We start from the raw sequence: 24286 nt of genomic DNA, 5'->3' as shown, positions 1-24286 counted from the left end.
CTGTGTTTGATATAGTAATCAGAAATCCACTAACAATCAAACATTTTGAAAGTTTTCATGTTAGAAAGGTGATATAATTTTTTGTTTATTATGCTTTTGATGAAGGACCGCGAGCTCCCAAGACTAATTAGAGGTCGAGTGCACAGATGTATGGGAAACTATGACACAAAAAGGAATATTTTCAAGTGCGTCTCTGTAAGACCAGCAACTATTCCAGAACAAAACACTTTCCAAGAATTTGTTAAAATTGCAGATGTTGAGATGACAGCATATGTAAAAACAATTAATGAAATTTAAAACAGTCAAAATGGTTGTCTGAAACCCATTTTCATTCCTTACTACCAAAAAGGCTGGACATCCTAAAGCATTTATCCAAACTAATACTGAAAATGTCATTAAACAATTGCAAATATTACTATGCTATGTTATCCAACAAATGTTAATGACAATATTTTGTTTCCACTATTACTTTTAATAGTTCATATTTTCTAATTATCTGTGCAGGTTTTGTTATGTAGCTGATTAGATTTTACTGGAAAAATTCTGAATTAAAATGTTGAAGTTGCTTATACGTACATAATTTATTTGTATGAGCTGTTCCTGCTTAACTAGGATCAGTCAAGTTCTATTTTTCTGGGAAGAAATGGACAGTTCAATCAATTTAATCAAAAAAAAAAAAAAAAACAAAACACAAACAACCTCACTATCCATGAATCTCTTTCACTGCAAAAATCACAAGGAATACCCCATTCATAGTTCTTTTGTCTGTTATTCCTAGTGGATTCAGATCGTTAAAAGCAGAACAGGTTGATTAGTGACCAGTCAGTGAAGAAAACACTTAATAGTAGAACTATCTTTGACGCATGAGAAGGCGAAATGAGGCAGAATCACAGGTGGCTAAAGAGAATGGAAAATTCCCTTATATCTCATCTTATTCCCTTAATATCTCATTTTCAGAGATGGCCTAAGCGTGCAGGAATTCTCAAATATATTTTGAAAATTTAGGCATCAGGCCCCTACTTCTCTGACACAACTCTGTCTTCCCAAGTAAATCATCTACAGACAACTTTTTTCCACTGTTGGTCTTTTTTTTTTTTTTTTTTTAATTTGTTTGTTGCATAGAAGCAATCAATCTAGACCTTTGCCAACAATTTGATGAGTGAAATGTTATTTCTAAATTTTATAATACCTGTCCATTTGCAACTGCAGGTAATTGAAACAAAACCACAAACCTGACTCTCTCAAGTAGTTCAAGTGTCTTAAAAAATGATATCAAAACTAATCCAGATTGCTATTGCCTTTTATCTTCAATTTTTAGAATTTCCTTCAATACCTATTTTCAAAATGTTGACTGTATACTTCCTTTAAGTATTTGTTTGATCAAAGTTTAGTAGCTAACAAACATCAAGAAAGTTCTCTTTGGCTCTGTGTAATTTCATTAAAATTACTCTTTTGCAGAAAGTAAGAAGATAGTATATTCCACTTCAATTCCAACTAATGGGTTCCCTTTCCTTTCTGAATAACAAAAATATGTGTAGAATATTTTTTAGAAATGAACATAATAGACATGGAAGAAAAATTTCACAGGATATAGCTACATATTTTAGGTATTCATATGGTTTCCATTCTTATGTTATCAGATTGTATTTTTCTTTAAAAACTATGAATCATTATAACACCTGTATAAAATAGCAACATACCTTGAAGCTGTAGGGACATTGTTCAAGGACACATAGGAAGTTGGAGAGAAATAACTACTTAAACACAGAACTTCCTTTCCTTTGCCATAGGAACATCATCTGAGGGATTGACTGTGTATATGTTTGTGTCTTAGCCTTCAAACATTGACTTTCATAGATTATTCCTGCTGTTTCTGTTTCTTTTTCTCCTTACTTCAATAGCTTTGTACCAAATCTGTTGGGAATTATTTTTTTTGTGTGTGGTTTGTTTGTGTGTTTGTTGTTTATTTATTTATTTTAAAAATAAGATATCAAAATACTGATCAGTGTGATTTTTTTATTATTATTATACAGTGTTGGCAATTGGAAATTTCACATTTAAAATAATTGAAATATTGTATCCAACAAGTCAAATACAGAAAACAGTTAATATTCTAAAAAGGAGCCAGCTAATCAACGCAGAAACACATTAATGGAAAATACAGCTTTTAGTTACACTTAAAAAATTATATATATTTAGAATAAAACTTGAACCTGATCCCAGAAATTTTTTGACTTTTAACAAGAAAACGCTTTACACAGTTTAACTCGCAGACAGTCTTTATTTAAAAAAGTGATCTGTCAGTGTTAGCACATGTATTGTTAGCAACACCCTCTAAATCTGTCAGTTGAGGAGCTAAAGTCACTAACTTAGTTTACTAACTGTAGTAAGAATCATTTCCATTATCATCTCTCTGTTCTGTGCTAAGCTGGTTCTGAGCATGGATTTTTAAAGGAAAGTTTTGGCTATCCAGTTGTAAGGGTGATATACATATACTTGATTTCCTTTATATATTATAAAATATTAAAGAAAGTTCCAAATGGAAGCATTAGTTTAACTCATAAAAGGTGAAGAATATTGCAGAAAGTAGAGTTTGACAATGCTCACAACAGAAGAGTTTGAGTTTTACAAAGTAATGGATTTGGTACAGCGGCATTGTAAATTGTAGGACTCCATTATAAAAGTAAGTCAAAGTTACAAAGGAAGCTCGAACTATGGGACCAGACCTGCAAGTATGTGTGTAATCAATATCACACAAATGTAGTTCTAATGATTTCAGTTGATTGATTGATGGTTCCACTTCTGCATATGTAAAAGTTATGTTAAGAAACAATGATAGGAATAGATCATTTGTGTCTACTAAGTATGTTATGGATGTTAATAAAAATCTAAATTAATTTTACTTCCAGTATTTAGAGTTTTGCAAGAAAAAATATTTCTACTTTACACTAACAAATCACTTTTCTAGTGAAACATTAAGTAACAGTCGTAAACATTACACAAAACAGAAAAAACCCTACATAATACAGTTTATACACATTACTTAACATTTTTCAGTTGTTGATTTTTTTTTATCCATATTGATCCTGTCTTGTATAATGGTACTAGTGTAAAGGCACAGGTTGGTTAGGAAAGAAAAGCCTGCCTCTCTGTCTCTCTCTACTTCGTGGTGATGACCTTACCTGTTGTTTGTTATTCCTCACTTTTCTGACTTTTATATGAAAATTATCAATTTCAGCTATTCTTTTAAAACAAAAGTTTAAGACGTTACTGAAAAGCACATTACTATACAGAAATGATGGAAATCTCTTTTGCTTATTTTAGAGACATTCCTTCAACATACTTCATTAAATAGTTGGAAGATACAATTCCTTAGTGAGAGCAAAACCATAGTGCTCTCATTCTCAATGTACTTAATTCTACTTCAAAATCTGTATTCAAAGATTAGTAATGGAACTTACTAAGTTTATGTGCACAATTTGCCTTTAGAGTGCATGACAACAACAGACCATTATCTTGAAAAATAATGCAATGTTCCATTTAAGTTTATAAGTTTGAGGAATGTAAACTAGACTATAGAAGTCTTTGACGTATTAAAATAACACAGTGATTGTTCAATCTGTTTGCATTTTCTTATACATCCTCAACATGTCTCTCTGTCCCTTCATATACACTTTCCATTTAGGGAAAAAAAAAAAAGGCAAACTAAATTCAGGAATTAGTTGGGCTCACTTAAGTGAAAAATAATAAATTTGATCATTTGTTTTTTGCCAAAATACAAAACTGAGAAGTACAGCTCTGAATTAAATATAATCTATCTTTTTGTTAATAAATAATACAAAATAAAATATAGAAAATAGAATTAAAATTCAGATTTTAAACAAAAAACATAATAGTGGGGTGAGATTAGAACCCAATGTTTTGTTTAAGACGATCAAGTGCACTTGTTTCAATCCTTGATAGTAATGAATCCAATGCTACCGAGGAAACTAGACAGATTTCAAATACAAGTCCATGAAATATGTCCATGTGCTAGTTCTGACACAGAATCAGATTCATCATATTTGTTGTGTTCAGTAGCATTTTTTTGTTGTTGTTTTTTACAATAGTGGGATCTTAATATGAATGGAAATATTAGAAACTAGTTAATTCTGGCAAATATTGTCACTACGTACAAGGGCCATAGGGCACATACATTTTGTAAACACAGTGTTTTCTTTACAGCCTTAAAAACAAACAACAACAACAAAAAACTTACAGTTGTCATAGTTCAAGTCATTTTGTAAAATACCACATAAAGTTACAATCCTAAGAAATGTGGATTTTTTTTTTTTTTCAGTTGGTAACCTGTTATATCATCATGGAGCCCTTAGAAGTAGTTAAATCACTTTCTCTGTCTCTCTGAAAAAAGTCATCTAAAATTTATCTTAATGAAGATGACTGTAAATCTTGAAGATTAGATTGGTATTAAAAAGTGTGCTGACAATTTACAATATGGAAGTATTATTAATACATATAGACTAAAAAGAAACTTTTTCTTGTATACAATTCTTTTTAGTTACCAAGCTTAATTTTAGGCCATGGCTACTAGTAGTCTTTTTTCACTAATCAAAATAATTATAACAAAATATCATTATTGGTTTTAAAACTATTGGGTTCATAAAAGTTTTGACATTTAATAATATATAAAAAGTGAATTGAAGCTTTTAAAAGACTTACGGTTTTGAGACACAAATGAAACTTTGGGAGGTAGACAGATGTTTTGAGGATAAACAGATATATTTTTTTTTGTCTAAGGCATTATGCCACTGTATGTTTAGAGCAGTAAAAAGGCTGCTGATTAATCTTAGTTCAATTCCAGAGTGTTCGCTACTTATACGTACGGAAGACTATCAATGCACTTTTGGTCTTTGTGAATCTGACCTTCTCTCCCATCTCCTTTTTTTTCCCCTTCTTTTTAGCAATACAGCTAAGTGGAAGTGCTATAATAATTTCTGCCCATTGCCTGTAGACAGGAATGTTCTGTTCTTAAACAGTAATAAAATACTATAAAATAGTAGGTATTGGAGTTGGAGATATGTGCTCTTTTGGTGCATATTTTGCAAAGAATGGTAAAAAGACAGACAGCATGACCCCAACAATTGCCAGCATATACCCCCATCCAATCTGGCAGTCTCCTGCATAGTAGATGTCTGAATTCTCACAGAATCTCTTCACAGTAGCAGAGTTGAAACCAAAAGGGTAAACCAAAAGCCCAGAAGCCATTATGAACACTAGAGAAGAGGAGAAAAACACAGTTATTATTGAACATTTAATTCCTTTGAAAAAAATCCTTGTTTTAGAAAGGCAAATGTTATGTTCAAATCAAAGGGAAAAGTTATAGCTTAAAAAAGAACCTTCCAATTGTCATATTGTTTTCCTTTTCATAATTACCTCTGATGGACAGCAGTGTCATAACATGGCAGCAAGTTGGCATTGGGATATTTTTTCATGAGAACTGTTGCCCATTATGTAACTTCTGTAATACAGACCATTTAAAAAAAGTAGGATGATTCAGATATAAGGGAATCCAGAGGAGAAGAATTCCTAAGACTGCAAATTCCAAACCAGCCTGATTATCTTTTCAATGGCATTTTCAGACTTGAGACAAACAATAACTTTGTTCTGCCAAATAAAAACTTTCAATGAAAGAGATAAAATAGATTTTTTTCAGATGCTGGTGATTAAGTTCTGATAATGTAAGCACTTTCTTATTATTCTCAGTATTAAAAACTCAGTTTGTTTAAAAAAAATAAATAATCCTGCATTTGACCCAAAGATTGTGAGGTGAAGAAAATATAATTTGTCTTATTTTTATTTGGATTTGAGCATTGGAATCTTTCAGAATGTATTTTCTCTGTAAATTTGAATATTAAAGACCTAAAAATTAAGACCTAAAGTTTCCATGTTATCTAGTTTTGACAGCTTGGGTTTAAAACCATAGAGTGAAGATAACAAGACGTGCTGTAGAATCTGGAGATTCAGTGTAAATGCACAAATTTAAAGTAAGAGGAAAGCAGCAAGTTTTTTACTCCCTAAAGCCAAATACGCTAGCAGATTAATCCAGTGTATAATGAGGAAATGTATCTAAAATGCAAGCAAAGCTTAAGCTACCTCTTGATGTTTGAAAGCCAGACTTGCCACCTGCAATTACAGTGTGTATTACCTGTTAGCTTTTAATAGAACTTCGCAGATTTTAGTCTTTAGTGAATACATTATATATTTAAATATCATGGTTTATGCAATTAATGAACAGTAGAACTACTTTTCCAGCTTTGAAACTAAGCCTGTCAAGGTGTAAATCATGGCTCTGATAGAGATGCATTATAATACTCCAGGTACAATGCTCAGGGCCTGGTTTTGTCCACCTTGGAAGTCAAGAGGGGCTGACCAAGGCCGATATGAAGGCTTATGCCATCCCAGCCATTGTATACACTTCTTGTTTAAAAGAACACTGAGAAATTATTATTTTAATTTTCTTTATTTTGTGCTAATGAATTACTGCTGTATTTAAAATCTGTAGTGTATTTTAAAAGGCTTTATTTTATGCTTTTTAGGAGGATAATTATGAGGCAGACCCTATTCTGAACTTCTGTTCTTCCAGAATAGCATTTTGTTCAAATTCAAGGTGTATTAGTAATTCAGGAATAGTGGTAACCAGAATTAACTGTTACATTTGAGCTAATAGATAATTCATAACCAGCAAATATTTAATGAAACATTAAGATGATAAAACAAATACTACTTACTATTCTCTGAATTTGTAATTGCCTTTAAGGCAAGGCATGTGCATATTACTCCAATTATAATATTGGAGAGGCTAAGTCTTAGAACTATCCACTAAAAACAACAATCAGTCGTTAATCTTGTTTAATTAAAAAAAAGTTTAGTAAGTTTGTAGGCTACTTGACCTCAAAAGTTTTAACGTGCTCAGCTTGTAACGTCCCTTAATAATTTGAATAAAACCTTTTCTTCTAGTCTAAGTGGAACCACTGAGTTAATCCTTGTAAAAAACAGTAAGACCACGAAAATAGAACTTAAAAGGAGAGAAACTGGAACAGAGGCAAACTTGCAAGTCTGTTTCCCTCTAGGGTAACTCTTGTAAGGGTACAAAGAGAAACTGCCTGCCAGTAAGTGGAATTCTCTGAGAGCAGGTGCTTTTCCCTTGCTCCCACACCCACTCTAATTCCCTTTCATCACCTTTGTGAATGGTAAGGTTACACTGATTCACAAGGAAAGAACACAGTGGCTTTCCCCTCTTTCCAGGTTTAAGGTGTACGAAGGTGTCGATGCAACATACAAGGTCCTTCGTAGCCCAGCCAACACCTTCAGCGCATGCCTTTCATTCCATGACATTTAACCAGAGGGAGTCCAAGATGCTGAGCACTGTACAATTCTTAGCAACTGTGCTTGTGTGCTCAGACTCTACTGTTAAACAAACATACAGAAACTGAAGCTAAATACAAAGAAATTAGTTGTATTATGCAGAGCTACCTTAACTGCACATATTAGACCACTTAAAATAATACAAAAAATAAATACAAAGTGAAGCTAAACTAGACACATTCACAACCTTCTTATCTATCAAAGGTCACTGAGCTTTCCCAAAAGAAGAAAAAGAGCTAAGGGCCAGCACGCTTTCTTTGTTCATTAAAAAGTTGTGGCACACTTGCATGGCCAAGAAAATTTATAGAGTACCATCTCTGTGGAATGGAACATAGAAAGCAATCTCGGTGAACAAACAGAGGACTTTTCCTAATGTTATTGTAAAGTTTGAATGTTAAACATCTAAGCTGAGCTGTATACTAAACTGGTATCAACCCATAAAACTATTTAGGCTGTAGCATTTGCTTGTGGGCTCAGATGGGAAGTGGAACAACATACTATTGAAAAGGCTGTGATGTAAAGTGGATTTGCAGCACAGACCCACTCAGAACCCACACTGCATGACTGCATTAAAAATCTTGAAATAACCATATGGTGGAAAAACTTCTGTAAAATGCTAGGGCTGTTTGCAAAGGAAAGCAAATGAGTTTTAAGAGAAACAGAAACTTCTCTAAGCAAGAATCAGGTCTAAAAGCAAAATTTCAGTTCATTCACCTTTTCAAAGCCAAAATAATCCACACATCTCATTCAGCTGAAGAAGTCATTATGCACAATTGGAAGTAATCTTTTTATCATAAAATCCCTTTAAACTTTGCTGTTAGAATTTGCTGTTTTTCTGACAGAATCTCAGTTCTCCTGCTCTACTTCATAAATCTGTCCGTGTATATGTTTTCTTTTTTTGTTGGGTAACCCAGCTACAGAGTTATTTTGAAGATTGTGCTTTACAGTGACACTAATGTTTTGATTACTTGGTGCTGATGTTTTTGTTTTTATAGTTTGATTTAATAGAAGAAGCTTTTTTATTATATTTTTTTTTTTTGTAAGGATAGAAATAATCTGTGACAGTTGAATGTAATGTGTTCACATATCAAATGGGCTAAAAAGTTACTCATGGTTTCATATCCTCAGGCATGTCACAGAATGGCCTCATTATTCTCATTTAGGTGCCCTCTTTCTTACAAAGGCTCAAAATATTGAATAGCCTGTTATTATCAGCAGAAGCCAAGCTTTCAGACATGGTGCTAATGACTGCTTAATGGTGCTGTCTATCAGCAGTGCAGTTAGCTGGGAGAACACACAAAGAAACAGTGGGACTCCATTTAGGCACCTCATATAGCACTTATGCCTCTGCATGGTTTTCCAACAACAAACATCTCTTTGAAAGGTGTCAGACTACAGCAGTGAGTGTGTATTACCATTATATACAGTGTAATCCCACTGCCATAGAAGATCATGAGAAGGCAAGACAACATATTTGGGCTTCTTCTACAATATGAAGCATACGGAATGTAGAGCAGACTTGCTGGTAAAATGGATGGTTGGATTTTTTTTAACATGGTTTGACTGATCATTTGGTTCCTCAGACTGTTTTTTGACACTTATCTGCCATAAACTACTGTGTTTTGTTAGAAACATGCATTTTATTTTTTTTTATTTTAGTATCTAACACATGGTATTTGTTATTGCTAGGACGTCATCACCTGAGTTCTCACAGGCCACCGCCAAATGTCACAGCCACTGCTGAATGCAAGTCAGTTTATAGTCAAGTCCATGTGCATCGATTCAACTGTAAGTCACTTTTAATTTCTGCTTTCTAACCTTCTGCCCTGACAAAAAGTTACAGTCTCATTCTTCCTCTCTTGTTCTCTGTACTTCACTGGTGTCCTGCAGCCAGATGGCAACTGACAGTTTCTCCTCTGAAGGGTTTGCTAGACAAGGCTGTGCTCTTGTTACCTGCTACACAAACAAGACTTTAAAAATGTTTTCCTGTTAAAAAACAAACAAACAAACAAACAAAAAAACCAACCAACCAAACAAAAAAAACCCACAAACAATCTACGTGAATTTGTCAATTTCTAAAAAAAAATTAGAGTCCTTTTTATGGAGAACACAGAGTGTTCTATACAAAAAGTTTTAAATTATAATTGGAAATAATACTGAAATAATATCATTACTACTCAGGGAAAAGCAGCATTTTCTGCTATTTTAAAATACAATAAATTTTAATTCTTTGTCATTGCACAGGTTCATTTATTTCATTAATCTTCTGAAGTACTATTTAAGCATTTAACAGGAAAACACATTGTGATTGATTTAATTTTAAACCAGACAAACCAAAGTAATGCAGTTCTCTACAGTATGTGCAGAGGGCACTAATGTACAACTGTCTTAAATACCATGCACAAAAAAATGGCTATTTCCATTTCCACTTCTTTCCCAAAGACTGCTGGAGTTTTCAAGATATGAAACAAATAATTTAACAGCTTTCTGTATCGTGAGGCAGGAGTGTGAATACTTGGTTAAGATTATGTGTATCCTTCCATACTAATGTTTAAACTCTGAAAAGAACTGGAGATGGAAATTGTCCACAGATATAAAGATCAAAAAGAACAGTGAAGGGGGTATTGTTTTATTTTATTGTATTTGTTAATGTGTTTAAATGATGTGTAACAATGATTACAAGTAGTAAAATATGCTGTGTGCCTGAATTATCTTCCTGGAATTACATGCTGTAAGAAGATTATTTTGTCTTAGAAGTTTAATTTGCTTACTTTAGGAGTAAATTATATTCCTGATACTTGTAACTATTATGGTTTAGTTGCAAGAGTGTAGGACTTCTCATCAATCATGAGAGTTAGGACTGAATCCTATGCGAGTAAGAGTATTTTTCCAAATGTGTTAAAGATTACTTTACCATCTTATCTATTCTTGGAAAATTTTTATTGACAAAACTTAATCTACCAAAGCAGCTGTACTTTCTCACTAATCTCATCAAGAAGTTTCCTCTTACATATAATCCATTGTCTCTCTTCTTAAAGCTGGCAATTCATCTTAGGCACACTCAGTTGACTTTGAGTAACATTTCCTCAGGTGTTCTCTAATAATTTTATTAGCTCCTCTTAAGCTTTTTCTTTATGTTTATTTGATTTTACTACTATAATTTTAAAGAAGAAGGTAGATGTTGATCCAAAAACACAGACACCCTAACACAAAGCCAGAAATACAGCTAATATCTGAGCTGCACTGAGAAAAACCTTTAACCAGTAAATCAGCCAGAAATCTTCAAAGGCATCATCTTTTCCTACTGCACTGGCTAGGCTACTTTTAGTAATTTCCAGCACTCTTCCCTAGCAAGTATTTTTATAGCATGCCTGAAGGGTCACTACATTTAGGATATTTTGTACGTACATGGTGCAAGTTCCCCTGTACAAAAATGAGATATATTTAAGTCTTTTCTACCAACTGGAAGCCTTAAGACAATGCTAAATAAAATCCAAGGTCACAATTGTTCTCCATGGTAATAGCTGCACATGACTGTACAAGCAGAACCAAGAGGCATTTTGGGGCTATCCACAGATGAGCAATTTCCTTTGGCTATTTCAGAAGAGGAGGAATTACCTAGACTAAATTTGGTGAAAGCTGAAATACATCTAAGATCAGCAGGCCTCATTTTAAACGTCAATTAAGTATAAATAAAATGGTTGGAAAAGTGATTTATTAAAGACAAAACTAAAGCAGACAAAATCTTGCTGTGATGGAAACAAAATATTTGAGGGGTGACGCAAACAGGGACCACCGTTAAATGCCATTCTCCTCTACAGAACTAGCAGGTGCAAGTCAGGTACCCATAATTCAAACTTTTGAAAACAGCCCTAGCAATTGTTTTCTCCATAGAAAGCAAAATGGAGAGAAGGGAAAAGTGATAATAATGTCTGTATACTTGGTATCAAAATGAAGCTGTCTCCCTCTGAACAAAGACCTGGAACTAGTTATAATGATACAGTCACTTCTAACATATTACAGTTTAGCTCTTCTCCTTTTAAAGAATTATTCCATTGGCTTCATTTCAGTCAAACATGTTGTGATTTGAAGAACATGTATCACTCCTGGACTGCTGCCAAATAAGTAGATTATACCAGTTCTTTTTCTAGCTTTTCTAAATGGTGCAACTCACAAGTTAGAACTTCACAGCTATAAAATAAATGTGGTTATAAAGAAAGCTACGTAGCATGTCTAAATCCTTTCTTAGCTAACAAAGGATATGTACTGGTTTGTACAATGTTTCAGTCTGTGTATAAATAAATGCTAAGTATGTTACTACAGCTCGCAGGCTGAGGTACTGCATCAGATATAGTAACTTATATTTTTATATATGTATATATATGCAAAACTACTGAGAAATATATGTATGTAAAAAGCTGGACAATATTACTATAGCGTTTCAGTTTATCTGTATTTAGCTGAGGTGGAACAGGAAGAGGTTATTTTAAATAAAACTAACACTGAAATAAGAGTGCCCACACACCTTTTTTGCAGAAATCTTTTTAGTACCACTTAAATACCCCACTCAAGTTCTGTTGGCATAGCTTCCTCATGCAGACAGGCCCTTAGTGCACAAACAGCCTGTTACAGAAATGTGTAGCTAAATCTACCCTACATTTTAACTGAAGGAAGTGGAATCTAACAATCCAGACTTTGGAAAAGAAATTCTCTGAAGACAACATAGAGGTAATTGGCCTTGGTAATTGCTGCATTAGCTACAAGTTTATTAAGGGCCACAAAAGAAAATGCCATCCCAGTGACCTTTGAGGTTGCGTTTCACAGCATGTTTTCTACATGAGAACAAATGATGAAACTTCAGTATTTCTGCCAAGTGAGTGGTAGCTATGGTGAAGATTTACTGTTGTAATCTGGTAATCTATGGGCCTAATCATGCAGTTATAGAGTTGTGTGCCATTTACTCAAAAAGGCTGAAGTGATCTAGCACTGTGTGGACTGTGGTGAAGGAGTGCATTTTGTCATCAGCAAGGTTAGAAGATATACAGCCTATTTAGCAGACTGTAAAAGGGAGAGACAAGAACTAGTGGTTCTCAGAATAGCAGATTGTTACACAGAATGTTACAAGGCTCAGAGAGTTAAGAAATTGGGACTGTCAGATGCACTCTAATTTGAAAGCCATTAGAATTATCCTATTTTTTAAATTTCTCCAATAATTATTTATATTTTCTATTTAATTTACGGAAATAATGGAAGTCATGCTCACTTCATCTATTTCAGAACACCAAACAGAAGCAGAGTAATAATATAATATTGACACATTTAAGTGTTGGATTCTTTAGATGAGAGCAGCATGCTCAGGATGTATTGTGCCTGCAATATGCCTGCATTCCCTTATCTATATTAAATTTTATTCAACAATTAAGAAGGGCTAATAAAAATGCATATTTCAGTTGCTCTATTTTAGGTAAACATAATATGGTACATATTTTCTAAGCAATGCACATTGGTTAGCTGCTCAGCTCCATTTCTACTGATAGAAATAAAGGTGGCAAATGCTTTGCTTCTGTTAGTTAAGCTATCCATGCCAGAACTAGCATGCTGTCCAGCACAGGCAGGGAATGAAATTGATAACTGAAAAATTAATCAATACTTCTTCTTGTGATCTTTTGGCTAAGAACAAATGCAGCTTCAATTCACCATCCAATGCATTCCCTAGCAAGAACAGTATCAGCCTGGGTCCATGCGCAACTGGAAGCAGTGAGGGAGCAGACACATCTCCTTGTAGCATATTGTCTCTCCCAAGGTGCCAGCTTGCCTGGGAAGCGGAGATTCTGCGCAGCCTACATGCAGCAGGTCTTGGCTCCTGCTCTGGCTGTCAATTCCAAGTTCCTAAATAGCTATTTAGAGCAGCGGATGAGGTCCAAAAGATGGGCAGTGATGTGTAGATCACCTGAAATGTCATGATTTGACATGACACATTTGCTCCCTTCTTTTCCCAACCTGCTCAGACCTCATAGGTCTGTTTTAAATCAATTTTTCCACCTCTCCCAAGACTCACAATTTAAGCAGAGCAGACGCTCATGAAAACAGATTTATAATGAAGCTGGTAGCCATTAAATGCTAGCCTTACATCAGAGGTGACCTTATTGTAAAGACATCATACAGTGAGTTTATTTTGACTTTGCACATTCTATATCTTGTCACCCACATCACGGAGATGCACGATGTGGCAGCTGAGTCAGTGGTAGCAGGAGGCCTGATGCCTGAGAGTAATGCCCACATCTCACTTCGTTACGGTTGCACTTTACATCCCAACAGTCTTCAAGCCTCAGGGATATCGCATTCATTACCTCTTTCAGAGGCAGGTATTTTACATAAATGTCTGAATGGTGATTAGAATCCCTGACAGAACAGCATTTTATATGGAATGCAACCATGAAAAATACATGCTTAAAACAAAAAAGGCATCTTAGATCCTTCTTCTAATTGATTTAAGCTGCAAAGATCAGCTTCCATTTTCCCAGGACACAGGAACTGCCAGGAAGACACAAATTGCATGTTTTCGTATCTCGTAATAAAAACTCTTTGACAGGGGTCGAAACTAGAGTTTTCTGTTTCTCAGACATCCTAGTCCTGTGAATGTCATCACTCAGCAGAAGTGCATGTACTGCCACCTGATCATAAAAAACAGTTCTGTAACAACCCTCATTTCACGCTACTGATTCCAGCACACCATAAATCAGCAGCACCACAAGTAATGCTGGAAGTAATTGTCTTCTCCAGGGCTCCCCTCTTTTTACAGCCCAGGTGCCACAGCTGTAGCCATATGGTTGGCTACATCCTACTGAAGTCGGTTATAGCTGCACCTCCAACAGTAAATACTACCTGCATACTTGGAAGGTTGTTTTTTTGTTTGTTTGTTGTTTTTTTTTGAATGCTGCAAACTTGAAAAGTGCAGCTTGTAGTGGTTTTCCTAATCTTTAAGACTGTTATAAAAAAATCACCTGCGGCTTAACCCTAGATACTCTGCAGATAGGAAATGGGAATGCACCTGCTAATTCACTGAAAGCAGCCTGGTAACTCTGCAGGTTATCCCAGGTCCAATCCTCAGACAAGTCTGCCAGCATGCTGCACTCTGACCTGTCCTTCTTAAGTCAATGCATGATCTACTTTTCTGAGCAGAGGTTGCCTGTACTGATTGCCAGCTGTGCAAATGAATTAATGCAAACATTTTGGCTCCAGACTCTTTACCTCCCACTGCAGACACAATTTATAGGTACCTGAGCAAGTCAATAGTTACCTCAGCAAGTCATTGGTTGCAATGGGCACTGCCAACTATGACATTTTGCGATTCTGTTGTACTTACAGAAGCCGCTTCTGGCTCATGTCCCTTCTCTGCTTCATGGAGCTAGAAGCCCATTGTTGACTGACATGTGCTATAGCTCCCAACTCATAAACACACTCACATAACTTTAGGTCATGGTAAAACAAAAGAAGTATTTGAGTTCTGAGGCAGAGACACTTAGTTTGAAAAATAATATAGAAATCCACAGTAGTGATAGAAATACCCAAAATGACTAGCTACATACAAGCGATTTGGGATATCTGACTATTTTTATCAGGTTGGCTCTGCTGCTCAATTTCCCATCTTCAATTATACCAAAAGGACCCATACTTCCTCCTTCATTAATGCATTTAAAGGATTTAATGAGTTACTTCATCAGGTTAATAAATCCCTTCAATAACTTTATTACAGTTTGATACAATTATTCAAGTGGTTCAGCTAACAAATGATCATCATTTATACTTCTTGACAGAATAACTTAGTTAATATATCTGGACCATGAAATACAAAATCTATAAATAAACTATGAGGACGATTGAATCCCCCTCTTTGTGGGGGAGTTTTTATATCTCCAGTTAAGGTAGCACTGAAAATTCTCTGTCTCTTGTGCCAGTAACTTCAGGCAAATGCTAAGAACTGCAGGAGACTGGTGCCTCCTAGCAGTATTTTGCATCCTGCTGAATGCTTAGGAAGAAGGTGAGCTGCCGCAGGACTCTATAAGCAGATCTCTTAAAAACGCACTAGAAGGGACATAGCCTGTATTTATTTTTTTAACGCTTTATCAGGTTTAAAATCCAGCTTAATAAAGGCTGTTCCATTTCTTAAGGTTAACATATTTAGCTAATTTTGACAAGGTGCAGTGACACCATCAGAAAATAACATTGTATTCTAGAAATTATTTTAAAATTAAATTGAATTGGTTGCTATGCCATTTTTTTTCTTTGTGGCATCATAGTAAATGATGGCACCAATAGAATAACCTAAGGGGCAAGGATGTTTTCAGAATCTTGAACCTTTGATTGGCCAGTAGTATTACAGTTTCCTATTTCCAGAGTAATAATATTTATGGTAGGTAGACTGCAAGAATGGAACCATACCATTTATTTACTTTACTTGATAGCCACCTCTGGCAAGAACAAATTTCCCATTAATCACCATCTTATCTCTGTAAGAAACAGTTACTCTCAAGGACATCTGTATTATTCCCTTTGTTTTATTAATACAGAGAATAGCACTGCTATGGATCTTCTGACATTGAAATGTATTTATTTTCTATACTTTCTTTTTTAAGGGGAGCTGAAATGCTTAAATAAAACAAGCATTGATCTTTCATAATAAACAAACTACTGAAGACCCAGATCATAGAGAGGGACATGTGCACTGGAAATCTGAGTACATTTGTTTGTAAAGAAACTGCAAATCACTCTGCTCTTTTTTTTTTTTTTTTTTTTTTTTTTTTTTGTCTGCTGAAACTTCAGTTATGAATTCTGAGTTTCTCCTGGGAGTGCAGATGATCTTGTTAACATGTAAGCGCCAGAAATGCAGTGCCCTCCAGTCCCGCAGGTCAGGGAAGTGAAGCTAATTTCTAAGCTAAGTCTTTAGCTTGTAATAAAAAAAAATCTTATTTCTCTTCCCTTGCACTTGGTCTTTAGTTTGCATTTTTTAAGTGACATATTATGTTGAGCCACAGACTGATTTGTTTTTCTAATTTTTCAAGAATATTGCATCATATATTTTCATATTTAAAAAATAAATCAATATAAGCCCATCAGGGAACAATATTACACAGAAATATTCTCTTTCATGTGAGAAAAGCATTAGTGGAAATTCTTCTATGAGGCAAGATTTGTGAAAGTTTCTCCCTGTCAGCAGGTTTGGTTCTGTACATTTTCCTAAAACAAAAGATGATTGCAGATGAGCACAGGTCTCAGGTCAGCTGAGAAGGACCAAGCTCTTCCTCTAGCAGCCCACTAACTTTTGTGCAATCTGTGTTGAAATAATGGAGCCACAGTTTCCCATTTCCTTTCATTTTGGTTCCAAGTGCCCTGCAGAGCTCAGAGTGGCAGGGCCACTCAAGCACTGTGATTGCAGAGGAGACGCAGGCAGCATTTAATGGTTGCTTTCCTGTGCAGCCACCTCTCAGCTCAGTCTCAGCAAGTGATAACTGTTGGCAGCAGGATCTGCTGATGCTCACGTGTGTTAGACAGAGCAAAGTAAAAGGTCCTGCTGCCAGCCTGCCCTGGGACATTTTTCTCTCCATCTGTCACAGCTCAGGACACAGAAAACAGCCTTGCATTGGCTGTTCTCATCAGTGCCTACTGAAATGTGTCTCTCCGCCCTGCAGGCCTGAGTCTCCTTTCCATGGAAAGCAGACCCTGAAGATGGAGGAAAGGAAAGAAAGAAAACTGCTCCATGCTCTCTAGAGCATGATGGCTCCTCTTCTGAAGTGATCATGTGCTTGGCAGGCAGGAGATGCACCCCATGGCCCAAAAGCAAATATCTATGTTTCAGTAGCACAAGCCTTGTGCAGTACCAGAGTTGTTAGTTTTGTTAGTGCAAGGGGGACCTGTTCACTTTCATTTGCTGTTTAATTAGGTGTCCAACACCATACAATGGCAAGAGACGCTTCCTTTGATGGGATGAGCCACCTAATTGTCAGTTGAACACGCCGTCGCGCCTGCCTCCTAAATCCACGGGCTGCTCACACAGCAATTACTCTGGAGTCTGTCAAATGTGATTTAACCAGTAATTTGCCTGCAAAGTGAAAGCTGTTGTTTCCAATATAGTAAAGGTTTCTACCCTCTGCCCTGCCCCTGTGTCACAGCTGGGCCCAAGCTATGCTAGTCCTGCCAATCACAGCTGTCTCCTATGAGATTTCAGGTGTGGGTAGGGTTGGCTGAGCCAGGAGAGCAGTGGGAGCCTGGCAAAGCCTCTGGAGAGTCTGTGCTGGAGTTTGGCAGGTTGCTGTGTGTCTGTGGGGGTCTAAGGATGCTGCTGGGAGGAACACTCCATGATGCAGCTGGGTTTTCCTGACTCTAGAGGTGAGTGCAGCCTGGCTTCAGGCATCCCTGCTCAGCTGTGCCTGCCCAGCTCCCTGCCACCCTGCTGAGAGCTGGGATCCCCATTTTGCTGCAGGCACCAGCACCGGCACTGCCAGCCCTACAACACAGCAAGGAGAAATGCCCAAGGCAGGCACTGTGTCTGGGCTGGTTAGTGCATGATAGGGGCTTCCTTCAGGGATGACAAAAATAACTCCATTGCATCTCCATCTTCTTGCATGTTTGAGTTAATAACATTTATGGGGCAGCACAGAAAAAATTAAGTTAATTACATCATTCATCATCTCAGGATACCAAATTACACTGTAACTGAAAGAGATACAGAGAAATGTATCTAATAAACGTAGTGTATTTTGCACAATTTACTTTGCATTTTCCATATGCTGCAAAAAGCACAGGACAGTATGACTTCTTAATGATCATAATGTATGTGCAGAAAGAGCAGTTCCCTGAGGACTGCTGATTAATCAGGGAAATACTCATTTGTTCTGCCAGAAGTGATGTGCACCAAGGCACAGCAAATGATGAATCTTAAATGCATACAGCAGCCATCAGGGTTCAAAAGTTTCCATTCATTTAACTATTTTTCCCTTCAAGAAAGGAATAAGTTCCTGCACAGCATTGGGATATAATGACACTTGTTCTCCATCCTAATTCCTTTAGGGTTTTGTCTCATGAAGGCATAAAGAGGCCCCACGTTCATTTCAGCAGCTGTAAATGTATGCAAGTCAACTTCCAAACTAAGAAATCACTGCTGCTTGCTTAGAGAGGGGGAGGACATAAGGTCCCCACTACAGTATCTGATTACAGTGGAAGGGTCTTGGGAACAAGTTAGAAGATTTAAAGGATTTTTCATCAGGTTTTTAGTACCCTAGAAACACTGCATGCCCACTGACTGCAGTCCTGCCCACACTACATCACAGTCATATTAATTTTGTGGTTTGGCACGGTTGTTGCCACTTTGAAGTTTGCTACCTGGTGTTTGCTAGTAATGATGTGCAACTTCTGTGCTGCACACGTATTTCTCTGTAGTGTTCATTTGTAAATGAACCACGGAGAGAACAAACTAAAAGCAGATGTGTCATACTTCTCTCTGTACATTTGGAAGCTCAGTCGTGGAAATGTCTTTGTCAAATAAATGAATTCCAGGTCACTGGGATAAACAGATGCAATAAAATACTTGTATGCAGAAGAAACCCATACGAAAATGAGATCCAATAACTCTTCAAGGAAATTGCTGTGTAAGAGATCCAACTTTGAGGCTTACCTCAGGCTTTTACATAACATGATAGTTAGTACTTTAAATTGGAGAAAATGTGATGGGATCTTTCAGCTTTTTTCCACTTGCTTTTTCAATTTCATGGGATCAGCAGAAAGTGAAGGGAACCAAAGCTGAACCAAAAAAAAAAAAAGCTGCACTTTTGAATCCAGTGCTGCCTGAGCACACAGTGGGGAATTTTTTTGGCGGAGAAAGGAGTATGTGTTCCCCCTTATGGGCATCCCAAAATTGTCAGAAAATGTGGATTTTTTGTTTACAAAATAGCACGAGAAAGAGGAAAAACAGAAATAAATGGGAAGGCTGAAACATAATTGGAAAACAGCAGATATTTAGTTTGGCTCCTGATTTATTAATGCATTATAGTTATGCACTCAGGAATGAAACCTCACTTTAAATGTTTTCCAATTCTAGCAGGGATTATTTACAGGAAATAAAAACAGTTAAAGAATTGGAATAAAAGCCTGCCTGTACTGAGTTGACAGGAGTGTTGCCACTGACCTCATTAGGCCAGGTTTTGCCCCCAGATATCTACAGAGAACCACAGTTCTCTTGCAATACGACTAGCAGATTAATATTCAACAACAACAGGCATTTTCAAAGCTGCAGTGACAAAGTACTTAAAGTTTATCTTCCCCTACACAATCTTTTATTTTTATTTGGTTGGCCTAAAAACTCTGCTCCACGGTTTTGCTTTTTAATGCAAGACAGACGCTGATCCATGCTCCATTTTAGCCCAATGTGGCCACTCCCACTTGGCGTAAGCACCCCTTAAAATTATTTTCCCTCTATATTTGTTATAACATTTTTTCCTCTGAGATATCTGCTTTTGCAGCAGCAACTTTAAGGCATTTCAGGCTACTGAAGAACTACAAAATCAGTACTGTGCTCATTGATATCATGAAGAACATGCTTCTTTAACCCTGTCCTTCAAAAATCCATAAGCAGTTGCTGTACTTCATCAATTTGCCATATGCTTTTACAAGGAACATTTTGCATCTGTCACCATAATACAGGAGAAATGCCAGCTTTGGAGGAGAAAACATTAACTAATTTACACAAAGCTTTAGGTGGTCTATTAGCCCTGCATAAAAACAAGAACATGTAATTACTGGATCTACAGACAGAAGTAAATTTGATTGACTAAAAAGAAGGAACAAGTGGAGCAATTAACAACAAAATTCAAGTAAACTCTTTTGATTGGGAACCCAAGGCCTGGCTGAATGGTGCTGATAGCACAGTATCTCTCTCTGCTGTCCCAAGAGATGTAACTGCAGAAAAAACTTTAACTCCATGCAAACAGTTAAACTTCTCTCAACAACAGTGCTCTGCTATATGCAGCTGTTGAGGACTACTTGGATTGCAGAAGATACAAACCAATAGCTGTATAGCCAATATGTAGTCAGTTCAGCACAGTAGTTTTCTAACAGTATCTGCATCGTTAATTCTGTCAAATCATTCTTTCTGCTTTGTTTTTGGACAGGGCGAGGAGCCATGGTTGCTCCTCTGTGGCTGATGCTATTTTGGGAGCATAGTGTCTCTCACCACGTACATGACTGGGCAGCGCAGGAGATGCTGTTCTAAAAGTGTGACTAAATAGTTACTTCATAGGCTTAAGTTCATCAAGATACTTCTAACTGGTTAGACACAAGTGCACTGTTAAACTTAGAACGGCAAAATCTGTCCAAAAGAAAAGCATCTCCACTTTCCAGCTCCTCAGCCCTGGTGGTTAATTGCAAGTCTTTTGGCAATGCCTGTGGTAAGGCAGGAAGCTGGGGTGTTTCTGTCGCAGTTTCCGTTCATGATTTGATTTAATGCTCTCTATGAGCAATTGCATCTCAGTGTTTGTAATAAGAAAATGTCATAAAAGTACCTGCTGCCTGCTTCAACATCTTTTGGCTTTGACAGTTCAAATTTACAGCTTTAATTCAGCAGTGTGGAAGTCTGGTATTCTGTACACAGTGAAGGGCTGAAGGAACGTTATTTTATAAAATGACTTACCTGTGTTCAGTGACCCATGGAGGATCAAACACCTCAGCCCTTGTACGATGACTTGCAGATAAATTTGTAGTCCAGATCGCCCAGTGCCAAATTACAAAGTTAACCCCCTGTATGTCCCGACTCAAATGTTTTGCCTCCATAGAATGAAGAGTAGAACTTTCAACAGCTTAAGTAAACAAGTGCTTGATTGGACTCTCTTGGCCTCTTCTCAGAAGATCCTCTCAAGCTTGATTTCTCAATCATGTATACAACAAACTGCATTTTAAAATTGTGATGTCCCTTTCTTACATTTCTACAACTTAGGTTGGATATTAGAAAGAACTTCTTTACTGAAAGTGTTGTTAGGCATTGGAATGGGCTGCCCAGGGAAGTGGTTGAGTCACCATCCCTGGAGGTCTTTAAAAGACATTTAGATGTAGAGCTTAGTGACAGGGTTTATTGGAGGACTTGTTAGTGTTAGGTCAGAGGTTGGACTGATCTTGGACTGATCTTGGACTGATCTGGTGATCTTGGAGGTCTCTTCCAACCTAGATGATTCTGTGATTCTGTGACTTTTTTTACCTAACAGTTAATTTGCTGAGGGATAGTGTAGCTAGAATACCCAAACAATTATCAGTGAATCCAGCACCTGCATTGTTCTTGCTGCTTTTTGGACAACTTCAGAGCAGGATGAGTGAGGCTCCTTCTATGGGCAAGAGATACAGGCGGTGTAGAGGACACAGCTGTATCCATGCCGTGATCTTGCATACCCTGCCACAGCTCCAGGTGTATTTCGTATTCTCCTTAAAGCCTCAACCCACCACTGAATCAGAAAAACTAGCTTCCTCTCTCCAGACTAATATCAGTAGGATTTAGGGGCTTAAATTGTGACATCTGTTGCCTGCCCCTCACACCATTTCCCTTATCAGCATTGACACAAACCATTTTTCCAGGGAATTCATCTGAGTGAGGCAGTATATTGCTGGCTTTGGGGTCAGTGCCAGGACAACCTGTGTGCTGGGAGTAGGTCAGCTTTTGTGTGCAAGGCAGACAGCTGTTTTTATCAAGTAGTTTCTATAGCAATCATAGAATGACAGAGTCGTTAAGGTTGGAAAAGACCTCCAGTGGCAATTTGACTTTCCATGCATTTGTGTTTATTGAAATGGTTTATAAAATACTGATAATAAATAAATAGTGCACTGTTACACATGTATAAGGCTGCCACGGTGCACCTAGCACAGGCCTGGATTTCTAAAGACTGAAAGAGACTGTCAAAGAGAAATGTAAAAATGTCACCAATTTAAGAAAAGATTAGGTCTTTTCTCTCAGTTCTGCATCTAAATCTATGAAATCTGAACACCTTGACCCATGAGGAGGATGCCAGGAAGGTGGGACATGGCATGAGCACCCAAAACATAGCAGGAGTTGGAGTATGCCCTTCAGAGCAAGCACGGTCCTACTACTCCTGATAAGCAGGTGAACCGGCATTTCATTGCACAGAGGCAGTAAGGCCAGATGCAAGGTGCACCTTTACACACAAAGCCTGCAGCCCGCTTTTTGCAGCAGTCACTACACAGAAACTGCACATCTGAAACACGTGCTCGTCCAGAGCTAAGTGCCTGCATGAAAGGCACTGACACACACCACTTGGGAGACCCTGGACAAAACAGCTATGGGATTTCCTTTAGGAAAAGAGCCTTGTGTGGCTGTCACACACAAGACAATGTCACCCTGCTGAGTACAGTGGGTTAGGGGGAGGTGAGTAATGAAGCATTAAGCAGAGGTGAAGGGAGGCAGCACCCAGCCATTGCCCAGACCATCCCACACCACAGGGAGAGGCCAACTTTGACACTTTTGCTCCTTTTGCAATCAAATTTGAGTCCTGCATCTCTGTTGCTGCTGTGTTCCCAGGGGTCACATTTGGGGCTGTCATAAAATGCAGGCACGCCAGCATTTCAAATGTCCCCAATCTGTGCCGTATATGCAGCTGTTTAATGAGGCCTGCTGTCATTACAGCAAAATGACTCAAGGACTTTCTTAAAAAAGCTTCTTATTTATAGTGCCATAGATTACCTCGATGCCTTTTTACTGGGAGGTGCTTTGAAATGCTATGCAAATGTTATAAAATAGTCCTGAAATAATGTGAATTTAAACAGAATCTAAAAAAGAAATCTAAATCCTGGTTGGAAGAGAAAGCATTCATTGAAATCTGCTGAAATCTTCAGCAAAGTAGTATTTTTATTAAAATATTCACTTCTAAGATGGAGTTTTACAGGGTATATTCCGCATGGGAGTCAGGGTGAGTGTGTTTTCAGGCAACAATTCCTGATGGAGAGATCTATGTATGATGTGTAAAGATTAGTAAGAATTTTCACCTACAATCACAAGTACCTAAAAACCATTGCAAAGCAATGTCATTATTCAGACATAATCTTCAGAAAGCAAGAGCTAATTTTTCAAGGTGGTGTCAATTTTTGAAGCAAATGTCAAAAACCTTTACTGATATCCAGTCCTCTTCAAAGCTCTACATAATCCTGTGTTTAATTTTATTTTACACCTATGCAATCCCACTCTGATGTTTTCTTTCTTACTGGCTTTCATGTTTTCTTTCCTCCAGTTTTACATCTGCTGCTATACTGTGACTTACTCAGGATTATCTCTTTGATTCTATGATCTCTGACTTCTGTTGGCACATCAGTCTCTTTCCATCCTTTCCACCACATTTCTGTGACATCCTCACTTTTTTTTTTTTTTTTTTTTTGTGTGTGTGTGTAAAATACAGACTAAACTTTAGTGTTGTGTCGCTATTTTTGCTGTTGTTTTCTGTTATGGCATTAGTTTCAGTTTGCACTTCAATCTGTCATGGAGATATGGAAAATTTGATTCGTACCAACCTCTGTGTGTATTAGTACAGGATTTCTCTCACCAGATTAACAATAGTTAATACTAAATAATAAATAGTAGTTAATAGTCAATTAACAATAGTGGAGATGAGCCCTCCATGCATCCCTGTTTGAACAAGAAAAATATTTGAAGTATCTACTTGGTGAAAAGAGGAGATATCCAAGACACGCTGATTTAAGTCCTTGTGTTATAGTGGATAATTACAGGTGGAATCTTAAATGGAAATGTATTTATCAGACTTGGACCTGCTGCCAGAGCCCTTCCCATCAAAACTCAAACAGCATCAGTTAAGTGAAG

At 37.0% G+C, this 24286-nt stretch overlaps 2 protein-coding genes across 13 annotated transcripts in view; one reads left to right on the top strand and one right to left on the bottom strand.

Annotated features, from left to right (window-relative positions):
• SPATA22 (spermatogenesis associated 22) overlaps positions 1 to 24286 on the top strand; it is a 76484-nt gene that overhangs the window by 5629 nt on the left and 46569 nt on the right. For 7 of the 12 annotated variants that reach the window (XR_011804268.1, XR_011804271.1, XR_011804269.1 and 4 more), the window contains exon 9: positions 9115 to 9213. Coding sequence is in view for 4 of the 12 variants with exons in the window: in XM_038165767.2 (XP_038021695.2) it covers positions 106 to 297 (192 nt within the window). In the remaining 8 variants the exon portion in view is untranslated. Of the gene's footprint in view, positions 1 to 105; positions 699 to 9114; positions 11946 to 24286 lie in introns of those variants that run through there. The other 5 variants (XM_038165767.2, XM_038165769.2, XM_072026108.1 and 2 more) reach the window with 3 other exon arrangements.
• Positions 2003 to 24286, bottom strand: part of LHFPL7 (LHFPL tetraspan subfamily member 7) — a 64866-nt gene continuing 42582 nt past the window's right edge. The window contains exon 3 of the mRNA XM_027471937.3: positions 2003 to 5273. Within this exon, the coding sequence (XP_027327738.1) occupies positions 5047 to 5273 (227 nt within the window). The 3' untranslated portion in view covers positions 2003 to 5046. The remainder of the gene's footprint in view (positions 5274 to 24286) is intronic.

Source organism: Anas platyrhynchos, chromosome 20 (assembly GCF_047663525.1).
Source record: "Anas platyrhynchos isolate ZD024472 breed Pekin duck chromosome 20, IASCAAS_PekinDuck_T2T, whole genome shotgun sequence".
NCBI classification, from domain to species: domain Eukaryota; kingdom Metazoa; phylum Chordata; class Aves; order Anseriformes; family Anatidae; genus Anas; species Anas platyrhynchos.
Note: the sequence above shows the minus strand (reverse complement) of the source record. Positions and strands in the feature narration are given on the sequence as shown.